Source organism: Setaria viridis, chromosome 9 (genome assembly GCF_005286985.2).
Source record: "Setaria viridis chromosome 9, Setaria_viridis_v4.0, whole genome shotgun sequence".
Taxonomy (NCBI): Eukaryota; Viridiplantae; Streptophyta; class Magnoliopsida; order Poales; family Poaceae; genus Setaria; species Setaria viridis.
Window position 1 is genome coordinate 40621294 of NC_048271.2, and position 23967 is coordinate 40645260.

At 42.9% G+C, this 23967-nt stretch overlaps 3 protein-coding genes and 1 pseudogene across 3 annotated transcripts; 2 read left to right on the plus strand and 2 right to left on the minus strand.

Moving 5' to 3' along the window:
• Window positions 1-4420: 4420 nt before the first annotated feature.
• LOC117840820 (acyl-[acyl-carrier-protein] desaturase 4, chloroplastic) lies at window positions 4421-6243 on the plus strand. Its single transcript, XM_034721359.2, has 3 exons — window positions 4421-4599; window positions 4860-5466; window positions 5538-6243. Exons 1-3 carry the CDS (start codon window positions 4475-4477, stop codon window positions 6114-6116), a joined length of 1311 nt encoding a protein of 436 aa, XP_034577250.1. The 5' UTR covers window positions 4421-4474; the 3' UTR covers window positions 6117-6243.
• A 413-nt stretch (window positions 6244-6656) lies between these two features.
• Window positions 6657-9611, minus strand: LOC117840821 (F-box protein At5g39250). The gene is made up of 2 exons (XM_034721360.2): window positions 9424-9611; window positions 6657-7619 (listed from the first exon to the last, which is right to left on the minus strand). Exon 2 carries the CDS (start codon window positions 7560-7562, stop codon window positions 6810-6812), a length of 753 nt encoding a protein of 250 aa, XP_034577251.1. The 5' UTR covers window positions 7563-7619; window positions 9424-9611; the 3' UTR covers window positions 6657-6809.
• Window positions 9612-9691: 80 nt separating this feature from the next.
• On the plus strand, window positions 9692-14102 carry LOC117840818 (wall-associated receptor kinase 2-like; annotated as a pseudogene).
• Window positions 14103-16962: 2860 nt separating this feature from the next.
• On the minus strand, window positions 16963-19778 carry LOC117840819 (putative receptor protein kinase ZmPK1). Its single transcript, XM_034721358.2, has one exon. It carries the CDS (start codon window positions 19549-19551, stop codon window positions 17119-17121), a length of 2433 nt encoding a protein of 810 aa, XP_034577249.1. The 5' UTR covers window positions 19552-19778; the 3' UTR covers window positions 16963-17118.
• Window positions 19779-23967: the final 4189 nt, after the last annotated feature.

A 23967-nucleotide genomic window follows, 5' to 3' on the forward strand; every position in this document is an offset into this window, starting at 1 on the left:
ACATGCCAACTCTTGGAATTAGCTCAACTTATTTAGTGAAAGTATGGATGCTAGAAATCTCGATATAATTGCTTAGCCATGCTTAATTCTCAGTAGAAGTTGAGGGGTGGCAAGGTCACAACCACTCGCGAGAATTTGAATGTTTGCTTAATTATACTTGAGTAGTTGAGAAAGCATAAAAGATGAACAACATGAATGATGATTCAATCCTTGAGCAAGTGTGTAGGGCCATGTTGGGATTGGAATCCAAGTGGCATAGGCTTACTTGAGTTGGTTAAGGTCCGATCGTTATCGCTTTGATACTTGAGCACTATTCCGTACAAACCACATAATTAATATGGGAATGGTAAGCCAAGTAGCATAAGTCGCACCTTACCTTGACCAGATTCGGCGTGGGATGGGATGAGGTGTGATTGGCTATGTCTGGTGCATCTATACATTTTCGGACGTTCGTTCATTGCTGGGTGTGGGTATGTGAACGGTCGGGAGGCATGAATCAACACTTATCCTAGACCAAGGCTACGGTTGTTGGTCTTGCGCCTCGTGCTCCTGGTCAAAGAGCACGCTCTTGTACTTCAACTTTAGCGTAGAGTTCCGTGAAGGTTTTATGGAAGATTGAGCTTATGACTACATGATCACTTTACTACTTATGCAATTGTATTGGTGCTTGATATAGAAAGTAGACGCCATGTCTTTTGCTTATTTACTCGTATTTTTATGGTCTAATGTTAAAATTTGACAAGCCTCATGCAGTATTATGGTTAAGTCCTGCAAGTACGCAATGTACTTACGGTGCTACCGTTAAGTTGTTTTGTAGGTTTCCTTGTTGTGAGCGATGGCCATATTCATCCCGCCGGAGCTAGCAAAGTGGATGGATGGTGCAGGTCGCTCTAAGCTTGTGCAGGTGGTGTCTTATGGGCAAGGACATCATTGTTGCACCTTGTTACTTATATCTTTCCGCTGCGTTTTAACTCTCAATCTAAGAAAAATATGATAGGATAGCCACATAGACCTAAACTAAATCACTTTAATTGATGAAAATTTTTATGTTCTAGTTCCTTCATATTGTAGTAATAATTTCTGAAATTTTGTAAGATGATCCAGACTTGTAAACAAGGTTTAAATTTTGCTCTCATATGTATCCTTGTGATGGTTGTCATGATGTAAAAACGGTACGCGGGTTGTTTCTGGGCGATGCTCGAGGCGCATATCGGGACTGTTGAGATTATTTCGATTAAGTCGGGTCGATTATGGATGATAATCCGGTTTAATTGAGATAATTTAGGCGGTTACCTATTTTCCGTCGACCGAACAAAGAGACATTTGAGAGTAAGAAAAAAAAGAGGTGGGAGTGGGACTGTAGCGACCTGACCATGCAGCACTGTGCACGCAGGTTAACTTTTGTTGCAGTGCATCGCTACTGTGTGTGTCATGGGCGGCATTCAGTACGTCTGCCAACTCTCTGCTACACCGCTTGAACATGTTGTTGGTCCAAAGCAACCACCCACCGAGTCACCGACGACATGAAGATATATAGCTTCAGTGGCTTCAATTAATGCACACACAGGTAGCTTTTTTTTAAAAAAAAAGCGGCACACATATAGCTTCTGTTAAAGAGCCATTCTATAATACAAAAATAGTTATTAGCTCTTTTTATGAACATACCTACACCCTCTACGAGCATTCGGAAGAGACTGGACAGGACGGTGTGTGTCTAAGATCGACAAAATTACTGGAGAACATGCAATCTTTATAAGCAAATTAATTAATTTCGGTGTAGTCTTTAAATGATGCATATCCTCGTCATCGCACTTGCATGCAAGACTTCTGATCCAATGCATGTAAAGCCTGGTCCCTGGTAGTGTACGTCGATGAGCAACCACATAAAGATACCGGCCATCTGGGACTTGTGCTACCCTTCCTAACTGCATGGAGTGATCAATGACAGTCATTCATCTACTGGCTGTGGGCCGGCCGGCCGGTGGTCGAGAGTAGGGCACGGCAGCAGTACGTATGCCACCTACTCCCTATGTTCATGAATATAAGTATTTCTAATGATTTTAGAACAAATTAAGCAACAAGGAGAAAGTCTGTTCTACCAGTCATTAAATAAGTAAAAACACTTCTAATTATCTTAGTTGTAGCCACCTTTTGAGCTTTTCCATAAAATTAATAGATGATATAATATGCTAAAGGCTTGCGAACTGAGGTTTACGAGCAGCTAGGCGGCCTAGGCTTGCAGATTCGATACCAAATATCGAAATTTCTCGTCGGTTCCAAACGGGCATCACTGCCAATTTGTTATTAGAATCGATGATGATATTAAAGAAAAAAAAATCAAAATGTGTATTTTTGGAGATTTTGAGGCTCACGAATTGCCTTCTTAGTTCTTATTACCTTATCTACATAGCAACTTGTGATTGTCTAATTGATGTTATTTTTTTAACTTAACATGTATGAATTCTGTATTTCATATTTGACACTCTTAAGTGAACACGTTGTCAATTGCAAAGTTATATCTCGTCAAACTTTAATGTTGATCTAATTTCCTTCTGTGATCGTTCGATGAGTCTGAGACTTTGTATAGAATATTTATGCATCTAAACAATCTCAAATGAAAAAAATAATTAATTATAAATTTTTAGATCTCGATGACCTCTATAAGTCTGACAAAATTTATTTTCATCCAACTCTGCACCTGCGTACTTATCGGATAAAATCCATCAAATGCTCGAATTACGAATAACCATGCATAAATTCCATCTCTGCAGCATGTTCCCTCGTACTCTCCTTCGTCCACCTTGGCTTATCAATTGACGGTGGTCCATACACAAGACGTTTTCCCTTCCTCAAAACGTACAAATACGCATTGCGTTCTGTCGCCAGTAGTGTCCCGGATCCCAGCGCCGCCGGTGGCCAAGAGCTAGACGAAGGATATACGTTAGAGCATGAGTGTGATGCCGTTCTGAGAAATAAGATCATAGCATAATAATAATAATAGAACATTAGGAGATACTCACTCCGTCCCAAATTATTATTCGTTTTAACTTTTCTAGATATATCACTTTTAGTATGTATCTAAATATAAATATATTTTCAGGTGCGTGTCAAAAGGTGAAAAACGAATAATAATTTTAGACGAAGCGAGTATATTATCCCATTTAGTGTGTGTTACCGGTGCCTATTGCTAGTAGTACATTTCATCTGGTGTCGCTGTTTTTTTTTAGACATTTTGGCAACTACTCGTCCCTCCCAAAATATAGCTATGCTTACCAACAATATCTCTAAAAATAATTTATTTTAAATAGAAAAAGTTACATATTATAATATTATAATAGTTGGTTTCATGATAAATGTACTAATATTATTTTTCGTTATTAGTCTCTATAATTATTTCTATTTCTCTATTCACAGTTAAATTTGGAAAGACTTGACTTTGAAAAGTCAAAACGTAGCTATATTTTGGGACGGAGGGAGTAGTAATTTCTATCGTACTAGCATATACTCCCTCCATCAAAAAAACAAGTCATTCTATGTTTATCTTAACTCAAACTTTCTCAACTTGACTAAATTTATAGAGAAAAGTATCAATGTTTATGGCATCAAATAGGTACAATATACAAATATATCTCAAGATAAATTTAATGGCACTTATTTCATATTATAAATATATGCAATTTTTTCTATAATCTCGATCAAACTTAAAAAAACGTTTAATATAAAATAATCTAAAATGACTTATTTTTTTTTGACGGAGGAGTACACGGAGAACACCTAAGCGCATGAAAGTTGAAAGTCATGTCTCAAGATAGATGTATATATATAGACATTCGATTTTTCGAGTTTCCCATCAAAATATCTAATCGATCGACCGACTAGGCATATGCGTCGGTCACATGCATGCGCACCAGTGTCTACGCTTAGGGGGGTGTTTGATACGAGGGGCTAAACTTTAACAGTATCATGTCAGATGTTCGGATGCTAATTAGGAGAACTAAATATGAGCTAATTATAAAACTAATTGCAGAACCCTGTGCTAATTCGCGAGATGAATCTATTAAGCCTAATTAATCCATCATTAGCAAAATGGTTACTGTAGCACCACATTGTCAAATCATGGACTAATTAAGCTTAATAGATTCGTCTCGCGAATTACACTCCATCTGTGTAATTAGTTTTATAATTAGCCTATATTTAATACTCCATCAATAATAATATATGCATTCACAGACAGCACAGTGTATATTCGCAACATTAATTCATGCGCACTTAATGCATTGGTTGAGTGTGGCTGTTCATCAATCTTGTATCGTCCCATACTACCATGCCTGTATCTTATTCTTATCTGTATCGTCCTCTATGATGAGTAGTAGACGGCTAGACACCTCGGTTTCGACCTATAAATAGTGTGTGCGTGTGTGCCACGCACACACGCAGGCATTTGCCAAAGCAGCAGCAGGAGGTGTTGCTGGAAATGGCGGCGCAGGGGCTGACGGCTACGGCGGCGCCGGTGAAGCTCGGCCGCCCCTTCAGCCGGAGCTACTCGAGCTCGCCGGCGAGAGGAGCACCCAGGCTCCTCTCCCCAGCACACTCCAACAGGTATATACCACAAGTGGTGCTGCAAGTGCATGTTGTTTCCTTTACATCCAAACGCTGGAAAAATTCCTCGATCACTAAGTTGCTTAAAATAGTAAAGAACAATAATGAAACCAGAAGAACAAAAACAGAAGGGGCACACTCACCTGTTCATAGTAGTGTGTCTGGAAAGTCAGCTCAGAAGAATGCACGAGTTTTTCTGTGCATGTCTCGACAGAAGAACGTACTGAGTACTGACCATTTCTTGGGCGTGCGGCGCCCAGTGTGCACGCCCTGCGTGCATGCGCGTCCACCTGCAGCAGAGGCGTGGCGGCAGGGAGATTGAGTGCTGCCGCAACCACAGCCACCACCGCTGCTACGCCGCCGGCGCCGGCTGGCGGCGGCGAGGAGATAATGGATCAGTGGCCGCCGGTGCCGCGGGAGCAGGTGGAGGCCATCCGGTCGCTGAACGGGTGGGTGGCGGAGAACATGCTCCCGCTGCTCACGCCCGTGGAGTCCGCGTGGCAGCCGCACGACTACCTGCCCCTGTCCACCGCGGACGGCGGCGGCGCGGAGGCCGAGGCGTTCAAGGAGGGGCTCGCCGAGCTGCGCGCCGGCGCGGCGTGCCTCCCCGACGACGTGCTCGTGTGCCTGGTGGGCAACATGATCACGGAGGAGGCGCTGCCCACGTACCAGAGCATGGGCAACCGCACCGAGGGCCTCTGCGACGAGACGGGCTCCAGCAAGCTGCCCTGGGCCCGGTGGATCCGCGGCTGGACCGCCGAGGAGAACCGCCACGGCGACCTCCTCAACCGCTACCTCTACCTCACCGGCCGCGTCGACATGCGCCAGGTCGAGGTCACCGTCCACCACCTCCTCCGCAACGGCATGGTAATTAATCTTTAATTAATCGGAGATCGAAGTGCAAGCGGTTGGCTAATTAATTGGATTAATGGGTCAAGGAAATGCTGGTTCCCACGAGCCCGTACCACAGCCTGATCTACGGAGCGTTCCAGGAGCGCGCCACCTTCATCTCCCACGGCCACACGGCGCGGCTCGCGGCGCAGCACGGCGACCGCGCTCTCGCCAAGATCTGCGGCGTGATCGCCGCCGACGAGAGGCGGCACGAGGCGGGGTACACCATGGCGAGCGCCAGGCTCCTCGAGGTGGACCCGGACGGCATGGTGCGCGCGCTGGCGCACGTCATGCGCGGGAAGGTCACCATGCCGGGGCTGCTCATGTCGGACGGCCGCGAAGGCGGCGGAGACACACTGTTCGCGCGGTTCTCCGCGGTGGCGCAGCGCGCCGGCGTGTACACGGCGAGCGACTACGGCGACCTCGTGGAGCACTTCGTACGGCGGTGGCGGGTGGCGGACCTCGCGGGCCTCTCCGGCGAGGGCCGCCGCGCGCAGGAGTACGTGTGCGGGCTGGCGCCCAAGATCCGGCGGATGGAGGAGCTGGCGCAGCGGAGGGCGGCCCGCGGGGAGCCCGGCCTGGCCCGGTTCAGCTGGATTTTCGACAGGACCGTCGTGGTGGGCTGAATAATAAGCTTGACGGGTCGCGTTGTATGCTGTGCTTGGGATAGCGGTAGTGATAATAAGCTTTTCCACACGCTTGCTTTGCTTATTATCGAGCTGGAATAAAACGACTACTGGGTTTCATGGTTTAGCCGATTTTTCTCACCGTTTTGACGTGATTGAAGATCATGCTGCCGTTTGTTAGATCCATGACATATGATATTATGACATGTATGTTTTCAGAACACAGAATATATGCAAAATCGCCCGTGCACATTCACATCCTATGAATGACGACGCATCATGTGAAAAACAAATATCATTTTAGTAACATTTATCTTGCATGCTTCAGACTCCGCAAGAGTCGGTATGGCGACACATACAAGCAGAACTTAGGTTTTAATTAACTCAATGTACAAAACTCATTGACGACCAACTGCATAGTCCGGGACATTAGATGGCATCATAAAGGAACTAGCCACAAGCCACCAAACGGTACAAGACATGCTTCGAACATTTGCATGGATGATGTGAAGATGGACAACAATTTCAGGGGACAGAAACTACGAAACAACTGCGCCCTGCTAACACATGGAGTAGCAGGTGCCATTTATTCAAATTGCCCAGAAGATTGTAGTTCAGTAGCATACATGCTCCCAACAGGAAAAGATCAACTAATCACGAACATTCTTTACATTTGTTGAGTCACAAGTCCTTCTATTTCCAATCAAGCATATCCAAAAGCCATAGGATTTCAGTTTCTGACCTCGCAGCGTCGCAGAAATCTAGCTCGATACCAAATACCTCGACGACGTTGTCTCCTTTGTACAGGAAAAGCAAGGACATCCATGCCCGGATGTCTGATATGAATGGGTGTCTGGGTGAAAACCTGAGATACTCGTATGCCAGTGCGCGAGCAGCATTACTGTCGATGTAATCGAAGGTTGACTTGTTAATGATGCAAGCCATCTTATTGGAATCCTTGCGGTGGGCAAGAACAGATACAGTGATGGCTGGTCCCATAGGGATTGATAACCTGGGTTCAACTTCCAACATCATGATGCAGTCTAGGGACTTCAAATGTGCTGCAAGTATATCTGGGATGCCGCGAGGTGTGCACTGTAGGCCTGCTCGAAGGGTGCAACCTGAAATTGCTTGAGAAAAGATGAGGGATCCCTCAAGCCACATATCGATATAAAAAACAAGATCCTCAAACGTGAGCCTTGGTACAGGAAGGTGCTGCATTGTTGGTGGCTGGGAGAAGGTTAGATAAAGCTTCTTGTAGTTTGCATCAGAAGGAGGCTGTTTGCAAATGGACGGCCACTTTCGTGAGCAAATGCATTTCCAGAAGTAATCATCCTTTGCAATGTCACGCCACTGACGGCATACAAGCATGCAAAAGACTAGATCTTTCCCATCCAATAATGGGAAAACAGACTTGAGAACCTCATCAGGAAATTCATTTTCCATTCCTATCCAAGAACTGAAGGAAATGGAATATCCTCTACACCGCCTGGAGACAGGATTCTGGAAAGGAAAAACAAAAGATGAATTCAGACGTGCCAATCACCAATTAAGGTGTCAAAAATATACTATGTTCAAATTACTCCTATATTCAATACTTCACTTTCACTGTAATACACTCATTAATTGCAGAAAGGTGACAAACAAGGGAAAACATAGAATGACATTTCACAGTATATCAAACACTGGTTGCAGTTTATACATAGTCCTTGTAAGAATAGCATCCCATTTCCATGACAATACTAGTTTTAGGAATGTAAGGTTCACCAGAAGTTATGGTTAGCTACACAGGCCCAGGATACAACCATAAGAAAAAGAAATAGTTCCTTGCCAGAGCCTTGATCCAATCCATCCTACTGGCCACCAATTAACATACCAGACTGGTACCTTGGGTTGCTTGGGATTCCACGTATACAACCACAAAGGGAATTCGCGGGATCACTATCCTAGTCATTTGAAGCCTTTGGGAGGAAAGAGTGCTTCTGGTTTCAACAGACAAGAAAAGAAAACAGCGCAGATGATCTCTGAAATTCAGGACAAAGCCAGATTGTGGAACATTGCTGGTGCAAAACACCTTGAGCTCATATGATGCTCCACCTGTTCAGGCCATGAGCCTGAGCAGGGTAAACTTGGCACCTCTGGCACCTGTTATCCTCTCTTCTACTTATTCATGCAGGCAATGTTCTTGGTCTTTCCAAAGAAAGATAGAAAGAAAGAAAAAAAGAATCATGTGGTCTGGTAATTGGGGAGGAAGGTAGCAGGGAATGCCAGAACCATCACCACAACGATGGTAGGGACAACATGATTTGGACAGAGCACCAAATTGATGTTCACTATGGCACCATGGAGGTAGAAGTTCAACGTCAAGGAAAAACAGTCTTATTAATGCTGTTGATCAATCATTCTCAGTATCACAATGCCATGCCCTTTTAGTTCAGTATAAAGCAAATATAAAAATCACTTCATTTTTCCCCTTTGAGTGCGCGGCTAATCTGCATAAGTGCAGATTTACTCACAAGCACTAAGTGTGGTAGCTTTGAAAATAAAAAAGGGATTGCTTCAGGAAATGTATCACCCTTCCACTGAATTCATCAAAGAAAACTATTGCGCAACGGGGAACGAAAAGTTAAAACAAGAAAGAAAAGGAATGCAAAGTTTAGATCCACCAGTATGGTCCAATGTTGGATCAAGAATTCAGGAGATATAAGAACTTACAGAAGACCCTATGTGTAATCAAACTACTCAAGTCTTTGCTATGTCCAGCATGAAACATTAAGATACATTACTCAAGGTAGCAGAAGCATTAAGCTTTGCAGGTGATATCCCTTGAAGAATTCGATGACCAGCTTATTACTCTCGCAGTCTATCAAAGGAAGACGTATTTTTTCAGGAGAAAATCTTCAAAAGTAAGATTTTGACCTTAAATTTCTCTGGCAATATAATGTCAATTGCTACAGAATCAACACCATCTTAAAATTCTTTCGAATATGGATCTACCGATGCAACTTTTGTCCTAAGCATGCCTATAATTTGACTAACTGATAGCAAAAGGCTGTGAAGTTTGACTTTTAGTTAAATCAAAATACACCTATGTTAATTGAAAAATGGAGCAGGAACCATGGCATATGGGGCGGACGCAGTATTCGGAGACATAGGTGTACATATGCACACCCGGTAATTATTTGAAAAAAAAATCTAAGTCTAGCAGATGACATGGTCAGATCCAAATTTAGATAGCATACATCAGGGTTCTGGTTTTTGGATTCCACACAGCAGGAAGGGAAGGGAAGGGGATAGGCGGGCATACCTGTCAGATGCTCGTCGCCGCCGCCCGACGAAGATCAGGCCAAGGATGAAGGGTGGCTCCTCGCCTTGTCGTCCCACCAGCCCGATAGGAGAAAGGCCGAGAGCGGAGCGGAGAAAGGAAAGCGGCGGAGGAACGAAGGCCCAACGCGCACTCCGTTCACTGGACAGCGGACACTGCATTCTTTTTAGCCAGTTATTATATTATATTCGGTGTTAATGAAGGCTATTGAAATGGACAACTTCACCTTTGCCTCCCTTGGCCTGCAGCTCTTCCATAATGTGCTTTTAGATTCAGGAAGCGTAGTCTTCGAATGCGCTTTCGAGCTGAACCGTCGCCGTCGCCGTCGCCGTGGGCGAGAACCGAGCGCGCGCTGCGCGCGGCGGGAGTATCTGCGGCGGGCCGGTCAGCACGCTCGAGCGCCTCGGCGATGAGCACGGCAACGACAGTTTTGCTGCTGCGGTGCGCTCCAGCGGCAGCAGCACGATGTTTCCCATGGCTGTCTCAAGTCTCCCGCGACTCCTCCTTGCTCGCCATGGTAGGAATTTCCTCCCATCCAGATCAGAATCCACGCGGCGCACGTGCACATGGCTTTTGTGTTTTTCCCACAAGTTTTGGTCTTGTGAAGTTGCAGGGAAGGAAACAGTCCTTTTGGAATTCGGTTGCATCTTCCTGCACTCCACCAAATCGATGAACAGTAGGGAGCTAGGAATTGAAATTAGGTTTGATTTCCTGCCAGACCTTTGTATTGTGATAGTGACCTATGGATAATCAATTGCCCGATTTACATGTTCGAGTGCTCATACGTCACGCAGTATGCAGTATGTACACAACCTGGAGGCTGCACATGCTGAAATTGGAAATTTGGATTACCTAGTAGCAGCTACAATTGGGCATCACTTTCACACGCTTCTTTTACACCTGTGTGGATGAGTTGCATGACCCAAGCCAATTAGTCTTGTCAAAGATCAAGGAAGTCCACAAATCTTTATAGCAGGGTCATTGATGTATGTCCACATCAGAACTGATGGTATATGCTGATGTGCTTGGTTCTAGTGAAAAACAATGTGCTCAAGTCAACCACAATGATATCTGGCAACAAGTCCTTCCACGAGGGGTTAGCCGGTGAAGACTAAAGAAGTAAAGAGTATGCAGGAAACCTCCGCATACCCATTGGTAGGCTATTTGCTATAATACGGGGTGTTTTCTTGTCTCTCATCTCATGGGTTCAGCAAAGGGAATTGCAATTACCACCATGCAGCTGGTATTGATATGGAGCATAACATCCACCATCATGTTGGTCGCATCCGGAGCTCGTCCTCCCTCTGCTGCTAGTCTTGCGCACTGCCCCAAAACCTGTGGAAATGTCAGCATCTGGTACCCCTTTGGCATCGGGCCTGGCTGCTTCCGACAGGGATTCGAGGTCACCTGCAATAGGACCACCAAACCTTGGAAGCTCTTCTTGGGTAACACCACCACTCAGGTGACCGGCCTCTATCCTTCAGGAACTGTCCTTGCCTCTTTTGTGTACAACATCCCCATGGCACCAGGTGTCAGCACCTACAACCTGTCCTGGCAGTCTCCAGGGCGGAACCTCAACATCGAGTCTTACAATTACTTTGCGTTCCTCGGTTGCGGAATCGAGGTCTACCTGTTCCATCCAGCCACCGGTGACCTTGTAGGCCATTGCACAAGCAAGTGTTCCTCCATGGCGGCTATGCTGATAGCAACAGGAGGAGGGAGCTGCAATGGCATGGGTTGTTGCACTGTCACGTTCCCGGTGCCATTTCGAGGATTTAGAGTGACTATCATTAAGAACAACGATAAAGTACCACAACCCTTCAGTCATATCACCGTCAAGGCTTTCTTAAGCTTCCGTCCATATAAGTTTAGTATTATGGATCTCTTATCCGATACAATAAATGCAAGTATCGTTGGTTCTTCATGGGCATACCTCTCAACCGTTATCGCAGATGAACCCAACTGTAAAAGGGCCCAGTTGGATAATAAGGCGCAGTATGCATGCAGCAGTAGCAATTGTATGGATGTACAGAATGGAGGCTACTCTTGTGCTTGCTCTAGAAATTTTGATGGAGGCAATCCTTACCTTCTTGATGATTGCAAACAAGGTATGCGCACAATTCCCTGCAGTTCTGCTTTTTGTCACTGATCATATATCTCTGACATACTTTTTGGTCAACAATTTTCTTAACTGGAGCAGAGTATAACCCAACCCCAAAAGCAAAGTGTTCTCGATCATGTGGCAGCACATATATCCCTTTCCCTTTCGGGCTGGAGCCAGGCTGTTTTGCTAAAAGGAGATTTCAACTGTATTGCACATCCAATCGCACTCTTATTGCAAAACCACCTGCAAAATATGAAGTGACAAATATTTCATTAGATGAAGGACTCATGTATGTCAATAAGCTTTCAGAATCTGAAGATGCCAACACAAATTATTTATCAATATACTATGGTGGTTCTGATTATTTTGGCCAGCAGTTAATTTACGGTTTGGAGAAATCTGGCTTATCTGAAGAGTATGGTGCTTGGAGCTGGTCAATAACCAATTTGACATGTGAAAGTGCTAAACAAAACAGTACTTACGCATGCCTCAGCATAAACAGTGAGTGCCTTGGTGTTACACATGGGACGATCTATATTGGTTATCGTTGCAAGTGCTCTCCTGGTTTTGAAGGAAATCCTTATATTCAAAATGGATGTACAGGTACGCATTCTTCAACATATGCATGCATTTGATTATGCAACATGAATAGGCATATTTGAAAAGAGTGGTGTGGTATCCATTGAATTTGACTGTATGCCATTTGTAGATATTAATGAGTGTATAGTTGAAACAAAGCAATAGGATCTTCATCAAAAGTGAGATATATTTTGTCCACTCCAGTTTACAATTTTTGGAATTCTGTTACCAGATATTGATGAGTGCTTGATACCAAACTACTGTAATGGGATATGCTATAACTTCCTTGGAAGTTATAGCTGCTGCCCTCATGGTGTATCTTTTGATCCAGTAAGAAGGCAGTGCACTTCTAGTAAACGGCAAAATATTCTTTTGGGTATGTCACAGTTCCCTTATCATTCGATATCTCTATGCACTAAAGTTGTCAAAAATACAACTTTTCAATTGTTGCAATTACTCATGTAGGGACTGCTGTTGGAATTAGCAGTGGTTTTGGAGTTCTACTTTTTACATTGGCTGCTATTGTATTAGTTAAAAGATGGAAGAGAGGCAGTCAAAAGAAAATCCGAAGGGCATACTTTCGGAAAAACAAAGGCCTACTCTTGGAACAGCTGATCTCATCAAGTGAAAGTGTTACACATAACACAAGAATATTTTCCTTGGAAGAGTTAGAGAAAGCAACCAGCAACTTTGACACAACACGTATCATCGGACATGGAGGCCACGGCACAGTTTACAAGGGTATTTTATCTGATCAACGGGTAGTTGCCATCAAAAGGTCCAAAATTGTGGAGCAGAGTGAGATTGACCAATTTGTTAATGAGGTGGCCATCCTGTCCCAGATAATTCATCGCAATGTGGTGAAACTTTTTGGTTGTTGCCTTGAATCTGAGGTGCCTCTTCTTGTGTATGAATTCATCTCTAATGGCACACTTCATGATCTTCTTCATGGCAATCTGAGCGCCAAATGCTGGTTAACATGGGAGGATCGTATCAGGATTGCTCTAGAGGCTGCAGGAGCACTTGCTTACCTACATTCTTCTGCTGCTATGCCAATCTTTCATAGAGACGTGAAATCAACTAACATACTCTTGGATGATGCTTTCACTACAAAGGTTTCAGACTTTGGTGCTTCCAGATCCATTTCCATTGACCAGTCTCGTGTGGTTACAGCTGTGCAGGGGACATTTGGGTACTTAGATCCAGAGTATTATTACACAGGCTTATTAACTGAGAAGAGTGATGTTTATAGTTTTGGTGTGATACTTGTTGAGCTCCTAACAAGGAAGAAGCCGATTTTCCTCAACTGCCTTGGTGAAAAGCAGAACTTACATCATTATTTCCTTCAAGCGCTAAGGGATAAAACTACTATGGATGTGGTGGATTCACAAGTTGCGTTGGAAGCCAGCCAAGGTGAAATTGATGAGATTGCCTTGGTTGCAGAGATGTGTTTAAGGACTAAAGGAGAAACGAGACCTAAAATGAAAGAAGTGGAGTTAAGATTGCAGCTCCTAAAAGCTAACATATCTAAAACATGCAAAAAGGGGGTCAAAAAGGGGCAGAGAAACCAAGCAGTCATTATCCTCGGAGTATAGATCTACTTCCCTGACCATGACCAAGGGAGCTGAAATTGGGCTTGTTGCTAATCCATCATCTCAGGCTGTCTCTAGGTGCTACACTATGGAGCAAGAAATGATACATTCTGCTGAGTTTCCTCGTTGACTGTACGGTTTGGCATTTTGGTATGAAGAACTATCCAGCTTTTTTGTTTTACCATGTACACTGTAACAACTCATATTCAATCTACCACATTGTCAGTCAGTGGAAGGTTGAATAATTTGCTGTATGATTGCTCTGGATATCCGTAAGTTTTTATCATGTAAACTGTAACACCTATATTCAATATACCACATTGTAAGTTCATGTACCTTGTGAGTTAGTTGAAGGTTGAGTAAATTTACCATATGATTACTCTCAATATGCGTTAGTGGGTTTTCAAGTGCATTGCTGGATTTCTTGTGTAGGAGTAATCCGGATTTCCAAGTGAAAGACTGTTTATGTTGATTTATTATGTTTCTGTTGTTTACTCAGTCCAAGCGCTCTGAGTTTTAGTTCTAGACAAAACTCGTTTAATCATCCAGGTGGGAAAAGTTGATAGGGTGACTGCTTCTCCACATTAATGCTTTAATAAAATCTGGTGCCTCTCTCAGCAGTCGGCACATTCTGCGTGCATGGCGTTGTGCACTTCAGACAATATGCTCTCTTTAGACTTTTTCTTCAGTTGTGGTAGTGCTTCTACAGAGGTGCTAGCTAGTTTATCTAGTAACCATGCTTTATATAATATCTACATGTACCATATTTTCATATTTTTCGACATGAAATTTTGCATTTTTTTTGCACCACGTATCCTTTTAAAACTGGATAGATCTAAAGCATTTGACTCTTTCTTGGTCGTTCTTACTGAAAGCAATGTGGTTTTGGGCCCGTTTGGAGGAGGGTGATTTGTGGTCTACTTGTCTCTCCATCCACTAAAATTTTACTCCAATGATATTCCAGGGAAGGAAATTCAGCATTAGCTTGGGCTTAGACAAGGTGTTCCCTTGTCTCCTATGCTATTTGTGATCATTATGGATGTTTATGAAGTGGCATAATTCAGGAGGCGAATGATGAGGGTTTGCTGCAACCTTCATCTCACCTTCCACTTCATCCCCTCGTTTCTATCTATGCAGATGATGTAGTTCTATTTCTTTGACCAGTGGCTTTTGATTTGGAATTAATCTTGGGTATATGGCAGCTGTTTGGTGAAAGCTTCAGGGCCCAAAACCAACATTTTTATAAGAATAATGTTGCACCGATTCAATTCTCTTTGGATGATCTGGCAGTTGTGCAGCAGCACCTCCCATGCGACAAAAAGGATTTTCCTTGTAAATACCTCGGCGTGCCACTCTATCAGGAAGCTGGCAAGGGCACAAATTCTACCAGTCATTTATCATATCTCTAACCAATTCCAGGGGCTGGAAATCTGATTATAATGTCCAGGCGGACAGATTAGTACAATTCAAGTATGTGCTCACCTTGATGGTATATTTTCCTGCTGGTTACAAGGAGGGCATCTCTTTGGGTGCGGTAAACTTCTTCAGGCTTGCTGGTCTGCTGTTCGGCATCTATTATGAACAGCCAACCATAGAAATAATCAATATTTTTTTGGAGCCCAAGTGTTCCAAATGAATCTCCAAGCGTCAAAGGAAGTTGATTCTATGAAAAAGGCTTCATAAGCCGATTTAGCTGTGTACTGTCCTGCTGAAGAGATTTTCCACCTGTACTCATCCTGACACTCTGGTTGGAGGACCACTTCTGGCAGAAGTTCCTGAATGTTCAAATATTCAGACAATGCCACCACTGACAGAGCTCTGGGGGAAAAGGGTAAACGCTCCCATGGTTTGTTACTCAAATGTTGAAAATACTGATTAGGATTTAGGATTCTGATGATTAAAATAATATCCAGTTGAGGCATTTTGTAATTTTTGGGACATGACAATACAATCTTTAAGTGTCTAGTTCTAAATTTTCCTACTCCAACAGTATGGGAGAGGCTGCACTCTGCAGTCTAGTCTATTTGCATAAAACAATTATCTTATACTGTATACAGCCAGCAGATTCCACCAGGTATGAGTCATGTATCTGGTTCTCAAATGGACACTGCCTCTGGACTCTGGAGGGTTTGGTGATATCATTACTGGAGTCATATCTTCATGTTGGCAAAGCATGGGTGTAGGAGTGGTAATCAGGAACAATATTGCAAAGATGGCTGCCAGTCTTTTTGTGGGGGTTGCTGCAGACGTTTGGTGAATGGTGATCAGGATCAGGCTTCAGGCTTTCCAGCAACATGGCCTTTTTGGTACTGAACTTGCACACATTTCACTTCCCTTCATTTTGGTCTTGCAGATATTGTACTGCATGTCTATTTTCTTTTCTACTTTTTGGGGTTGTAAATTTACTCATAATGCATTTGGTAGACATGTTCCACTGACAAGTTCCACGGTACATCTCTTTACTCTTCAAAATAGCATGAATAATAGATTCTGTGTTTAAATGGCTGGTGGCCTATTTGATGAGTAGATTCCCTATATTTCCAACCATTGCTTACAACATTCTTCATTTGACCTCTTACCATTCATATGCTAGTCTTCCTCATAATTTTCTTTTTGTGTTTGTTTCATTTATATGGACATTCATTTCTTGTTCATTGGTTTGCATTAAGATCATTGTGCTAAAATGAAGTCGAAACCATGCAAATAAACCAATGAGGAGGAAGTGTTCTAATGATGCCGCCACATATATGTTTTGTGACAAGTCGTTTATTAATCTCACTTGATCAGAAGTTTCATGTGCTACTATCCGGTTCTTGTACTGCATTATTTTGTTAGCATGCTTGCTCTAGTGATCTTTGCACATTGGGCTGTGAACTCTCTTTTTTTGGGGTGCCAAAATGATAATGGATAGTGCTGGAATAGTTTCAAATTACTCATTTTATAATGCCTGCAACTGTTTTCCTTCGTTTTTTTTTCAATTCATCTAGAGATGTGCTTTATTGTTTCATAAAAGAGGTGGCACATCTTCAATTAAAATACTGAAAATGGCACAGAACCTATTTAAGATATGAAATAAAACTTATCTTAGGAGACTGATTAGTTATTTAAGAGGTAATAAATATCCCTGTTGGGGAAGATCAAGACCTCCCAGTCCACATTGTGCCCGTCAAACTTCATACTCTACTCACATAACCTAAAGAACACTGCATGCTGTTTCTCAGCAAGCAGAACATCAGCAATCACTAGTAGAAAAGGAAAAAAAAAATAACACTATTGGAGAAATTTTAGTACAAGAGGTTATTTTCTTATAGTCAATAGACATACAATGAAGTAGTACTAAAAAATTAGATTTCAATAACTCACATCCTGCTTGTCACCAATTCATTACATCGAACATCCACCCTACCACATACTACAAGATTCATCAGCTAAAAGGAGTGTCTGCACTATAGATTCCATTGTTGGTCTTTTGCTTCTGTCTTCATCCAAGCTTGAGACAGCCAATTCGATCAGTGTTCCTACCTGCATGTAGTTGAATTGGCCGTTCAGCCTGCTATCCACAACCTCAGCAATTGAAGAGGATTCTTCTTTATGCAACATATCAGCTAGCATTTCTACAAGCTTCCTTAGCACCTTATGCACCTCCTCAGCACCTACTGCTAAGTCAAGAACTCGTTTTCCCAACACTAGCTCAAGAAGCACAACCCCATAGCTATACACGTCAACTTTGGCTGTGATCTGCAGGCTGCTGATCCACTCTGGAGCGATGTAGCCTATGGTTCCTCGCACTCTCGACACATTCTGATTGGAGCCACCTCTGTTCAGCAGCTTTGCCAACCCAAAGTCGGCAATCTTGGGTTCTAGATTCTGATCCAACAGTATGTTCTCTGGCTTCACGTCGCAGTGTATTACCCACTCAAGGCATTCATGGTGAAGATAAGCCAAACCCTTTGCGACACCTAATGCAATATTAAATCTCTGCCTCCACTCTAGCAGAATGTTGTCTTTGAATAGGATGTTAGCTAATGATCCATTCTTAATATACTCAGTAACCAACATCCTGTGTGAGCTTTCGGAGCAAAAACCCCATATCCTTACTAGGTTCATATGATTAATCCTCCCAATTATCCGCAACTCCGCTTGAAACTCCTCCTCGCATTGCCTGATATTTTCCAGCACCTTAACAGCAACTGGTCGATTGTCGTCCAAGATTCCCCTGTAGACAATCCCTGAGCCTCCTCTTCCAAGCTCATCGTTGAACTTTCTGGTTGCTTTAACCAACTCTTTGTAACTGTATCTTCTGAAGTTACTAGTCATCACCTTGTAGCCTTCCTCAACTGCTAGTATTTCGGATGCTCCCAACTCCCATCTCAAAACGAAGCACCAAGCAGATGCAATGAAGAAAACTTCAAGAACAAAAATTGCACCTGCAAACCCGTAGAAGTAAAACCATTTTGCTTCCCCCTGTCCGGCCTTGTGAATATCCGGAAACAGTTCCATCGTTGATTCGCTCATCTGGCTACAGTCAGGATGTTTCTTTCTTGAAATAAGCACATTTGTTTGCGGCATCGAAATACCTGAAGTATTCAAGCCCACTGGGAGCTTGAGATACATCATGCGCGTCGATTTTGTAGGTGCCGGGTATGCTTTCCCATTATAAAGGAAAGCCTTTGGATAGCATGTCCCTGATCCTTGCTGGTACTGAAAACCTTTGCAGGTGCAATCACTCCTGCATATGTTCTTGCAAGCCTGTAAGGATACATGCTCGACATGGCCTTGATCGGATCCCCAAAAGTCGGTGCCTGGAAGTCGCAAGAACTTGACAGGTTGCGCTTGCTGAAATGTACAGGTGATGTCTACTACAGCTCTACAACCTTGGCTCCAATTACCAGGGTTGCTCATCACGTAACCCGGTGGGCAGGAGCATGTAGGCATAGGCAAGTAATGGCAGATCCCATTTGGGCCGCACAATCCATGAATATTGCACGGCTGAGACACTGCAATCCAGGAAACTGACCATCTTCCATCTGAATTGTTCAAGCTGTAGAGTCGGAGATTGCCGTCAGGATCCAGAGTAAGCCTTCTTTTGATCCCATTACCTTCATCAGAGGCAACAAGTGCTTTCTGGTTGACAAAATCACTCGAAAAAAAATTGCCAGCATCATCTAGAACCGCTAGCCTTGTACTGTTGTACCGATTCCTGTTATTCTGATACTCTCCATTGTCAGGGTCTGGCCAATATATTTCATGAACGTCGACATCATCATATATAAGGGACAATATCGACGAGTCTGTGAAATGAAACATGTAGTGACCTGGGACGTGCAATCCAGTGATGGAGACCAGCTTTGTTGATGCGGTGATGTGCTGGGTGGGCAGCAGGGTATCTGTTGGTGAATCGAAGCTCTGCCACACAACCCTGCCGCTGGAGTTCTTCATGACAAGGTTCCCGGTGTCCAAGAGCTGGGCATACTGCACACCTGCCGTGTCGCCTTCTGCTTGCCACACCACCTCACTGTCGTAGTCCGTGAGAACCAAGGCGCCACCCTTCCGCAGGGTGACCGCCGCCGCCCTGGCGTGCACGGGGCGGTCACGGTTCGCGGTCCAGACAACGGTCTTGTTCGCCGAGTTGGTGTACCATATCGAGAAGGTGAAGGCGTTATCATAGACGCTGTAGAAGCCGCAGGTGAAAGTGCCGTTTGGTGAACGCAGGACGTCAGTCTGGTGCTTGTCGACGGAGAGTGAGGATCTTAGCGGTAGGGTGTCTGGAGATGCTGCGCTTGAGAGGAGGGGAAGCAGTGATAGGACCGGCAGGATGGAGAAGAAGGGTGCCATGGCTGGAGACTGGAGTCTGGGCGAATGGTTTGAGCTGATGAGCGTGCTTCTTCTCAAGCTCACATATCCTCTCTGGTGGTGTCCTCAGGCATGAAGGGCACGTGTTCAGGATCACAGCCATATCCAGCTGCTCGTCTTGTTTTCCATGGTTACTAACATAGAGTCAATGAAGTTCTTGTTTTTCTGTTAGTTTCTGAGTTAGAGTATTAACCATGCTTGCTATGTAGCCTAGTCTATCTATAAAGTAAAACTTGTGTTGCTATCAGGAGGCTGAGTTCAGGAGGAGAAAATCCCTGGCTTAGCTGCTGTTCCTGGTCAAATTCAGACAGCCACAATTTCAACTACGCGTAGACAGGCTGTCTCCCATGAAGAATGATGCTTCCGTATGAATCAGTCAAAGCACAAGACCAACTCCATGTGGTATTCTCTTCTCTTGTTTATGTACAGTGCAGACTGCAGAGTTTGATGTGGAACTTTTCCAAGCGGATTTAATTCCGGTTTTGAGTCGTCGCATTCTTTTGGTCAAGAAAACCTCTGCCCACCTCCAGAGTTCAGACATTAGCATCTACCTTTGAGGAGGCTATATTCCTTTTGCTGCTTCAATCTTACCAGTTTTGCCTGTATATGGATCTACTTGTTTCTTCCTCCTTAGTTCCTGCTGCGGTTTGCCACTTGGATTGAAGGAGCAGAAACGAGAACTCGAGAAGAATATACAGTTGGAACTTCGAATCATCTCCGATTTTCCTTTTTGCTCTCAACTAATTTTGGTGAGGGCTACTTTGGTCAGCCTAAACCTGATCAAAACTAGTTATACTGTGATATTACCAAGCACAAACCTACCTACCTCTTTACATCCCATCACATATGGACATTGAATGGGCGGAACAAAAACCCATCCGTGACAAGATCTACTGCACCTGTTGGGTGCAAGACCTATGGGCACCCCCGCCCACTGGTCCAATTTCCAACCCTAAGCTTATATCATCATCCCAAATGTTGTTGGGCCTTAGGGTTCACGTGGGGGTGTGTATTGATTTGTTGGGCTGGTGGTTATGTGCTAGCGGGCTGTTCTTGTTGGCCCACATGGTGGATGGTTAGCTAGTGCTGCTGTTAGTATTTTTTGTTCTTTTTTATTTTTCTAGTTGGGCCATCGGGTCAGCCCGCGGGCTAAAAATCAGACCCACACCCGACCCTTTGCTTCGGGTTGAAATTTACGGCCCGCGCCTACTCGGAATTCCTATCCATCTTCCGGAAGAAAGTTTGTTGCTCACCTTCCACTTTTAAGATACGTGCGCACAGTTAAACTTACGGGTTAGATGCGAGCGTGCGGGTGGACGCCAGGCAGGCTAGCACGATAATATTGGGCAAGTGCGGCCATGCATGTGCGGGGGACCATGATTGGTCTTGCAAGTAACAGGTCTGACACGCGTTTCGGTTTTGTGCACACAAAGAGTCGAAGGAAAAAAAAATCGTAGTTTCCAAACCAACTGTGCAAATTATAAATTTCGATTGAACGGTGGTGTCTCTTACAACAAAATAAAACAACACTTGACCATAATTTGAATCAAATTGTTTTTAACATTTTTCGAATACACTAAATTTTAGTAATATTGGCTAACATTTTTCTTTAATTTTTTTACGTGTACCAACATTTCCCTTTAACATTTTTTTAACATCACCAACATTTCTTCACAGTTGTCAACATTTTCTTTAAAACTAGGTTTAATTGTCATCAATATTTCTTGATGTTGATCATTAATTTTTATACACACCAACATTTTTCTTCAACTTTTTTACATTCACCAACATTATGACTCAACATTTTTTCACACACACCAACCTTTTTTGAAAAAAATACTATTTCAATATTTTTTCTTCCAAAGTATGTTTAAGATATTGTTCTAATGTAATCAATATTTAGAAGATTAGATGTAACATATGTTTAGCATGTGGGCTCGTGTGCAGTTTGCTGTGGGCATTGTAACAAGATTTTTTGTTTTTCCATTCTTGCTCCGATTGTACTTAAAGAGGGTGATCTTTGGTTTATCTTTTTTATCAATACAAAAACGAGTAAATGTTGAACTACTGTATGCTTTTTCAACATTTCAAAATGATATATTCAACATTTGTTCATGTCTGGTTCAATATTACGGATGTCGAGCTAATATATGTTATTTCAACATTTCAAAATAATATATTCAACATTTATTCAAATCCAGTTCAGCATTATGGATAAATAAGTTCAACATTTTTTCGATAATGTTGAAATAGTATATCTAAAATGTTGTAATACACCTAAAATGTTGAGCTAATGCATATATAATGTTGAAAGAAAAATTAGAAGAAGTACATATCGGACCCCTGTTTGTTAGGAAAATTCTATAAGGAAGCTGATGGTACAAAACAAAATTGAAATTGAATGGAGTATTGGTGAGAAAAATTAGTTCAAAATTCGAAAACCAATCTCACATAAGCCAACAACCTCCTGCCATATGTGTCATGTGGTCCCCGCTGCATGTCCTCCCAGCGTGCCAGTATTTCTTATTGGCGTTGCATGCTTGCACTGTCTTCTTTCTCTATGTGGACGCGCGCTAAACTAATCATGGGCTGTGGGCTTATTGGATGGGCTGTTATTGGATTTTAAAGATGAAGATGCTAAAAATAAGCCCCCGCGCCTACCCCATGTGCAGACTGGGTCGAGTCAGGCCGTGTTTTATTCGAGCGGGTCGGCTCGGGCGGCCTATGATCGTGTCTAGTTGCGCTTGCGCGTGCTTGGGCGTTGACCTAGCTGGTCAGCAGCTCAGTTGGATGCCCAAATTTATTAGCCAAAAATCCAGATATATACAGAGAGAGAGGGGAGGAATAAAATAAGGTTTTACCATATACTGGAAAAATTAGCGCAACTCAGTCAGTTAGGTTCCTCATGGTGAAACATGTCGACCTGGATTCAAGTCCACAACTTAGCACGTGTGATTGTGTATTCTATAATTAGAAAAGGTATGCAACATATTGGGCCAAAAATCTCTTCTCCCCAGTGCAAGACAGCCTTCTATACGTACACACGTGCGTGATTTACTATAAGTGCATACAAGATCACAATATGGATACACCTCTTCATCCATTTGATACTTTTATCGCATAAATTAAATATCCGTCGATGAGGGCAGGGGCATGGTCGCACAGCATATATTATCAGGTTTGCAAAAAAAAAAAAGAGAGAGAGAAGGATATATTTATATTAACTTTCAAAAATACATTTATCTTTTAGTTATTATTATTACAAAACAAAACCTCTGTTTGTATGCGACACACAAATAATGGGATAACTATCGGGCAACCAACGTGCGTGTTTCATGACGGGTTGCCACCACCTTGGTCATGAGCATGAAAGTGACGAGACTTTGGATTGCTGAAGGGGTGAGAGTAAACTAGAGTAATTTTTTTTCTACTGAAACATGCTGGCTTTTCATCATATCATTCAGTATTCCAAATATATACTACTGAAACTGTGAGGACAAATTACCAAATGATGGAAGGGGTCACTTCTACTATACTTGCAACTACTAATTACAGAATAAATAAAACAATTATCTAGCTACTGAAGAAAAGGAAGCATTAATTTTGCGTTAGTAGTATTATTCACATTCGATATTTTGCGTCAATAGTCCATCCCACGCCATGCATATAATTGTGTCAATAGAACGTTAGTTCAGTAGTGTTCAGTGTTCACTCCCATTGTGTAATTACTGTCGGTAGGAGACATCCTCATATAGAAGCAGCACTGAAAGACAGTAAAACACTAAGAAAGAAGGATTTCTGGATTTGTGTGGGTAAGTATTCACGTTTAGTAATTCACGCCAGTAGCCTGGAGTAAGCAATGAATAGGGAAATAATGATAAAATGTAGGGTTTTCATCAGTAGTTTACTGAAACTTAAATACTAACACATATGACCTCGAGAGTACTAAAAAAACTACAACTACTGAAGCCCACGATGAAAATTAGGGACACATAAGAATTTGTGCGAAATACTCACACCGGACATACAGTTGTATATCATTTGTTCTTTTATCAAATATCCCCGTTTCAAATTTTAGGCTGTTTTAACTTTCTGGATATATGATTTTTTTACTATGCATCTAGATATAATATATATCTAGATACATATCAAAATCTATGTATCTAGAAGAGCCAAAGTGATATATAATTTGAAACGGAGGGTACATGGGCCTATCGCTCCAAAGAGAGCATACAATTGTCTTCAAGGAAGCATGCCTGCATCTCCTCTCTTCAAATGTTTGTGGAAATTTAGGGCTCAAAACAAGCCCAAGTTCTTTTTCTAGCTCCTCCGATCCTGAGAGATAGGCTAAACACAAGAAATCATGTAAAAAGGAAACACATGCATCTTGACAGCTAC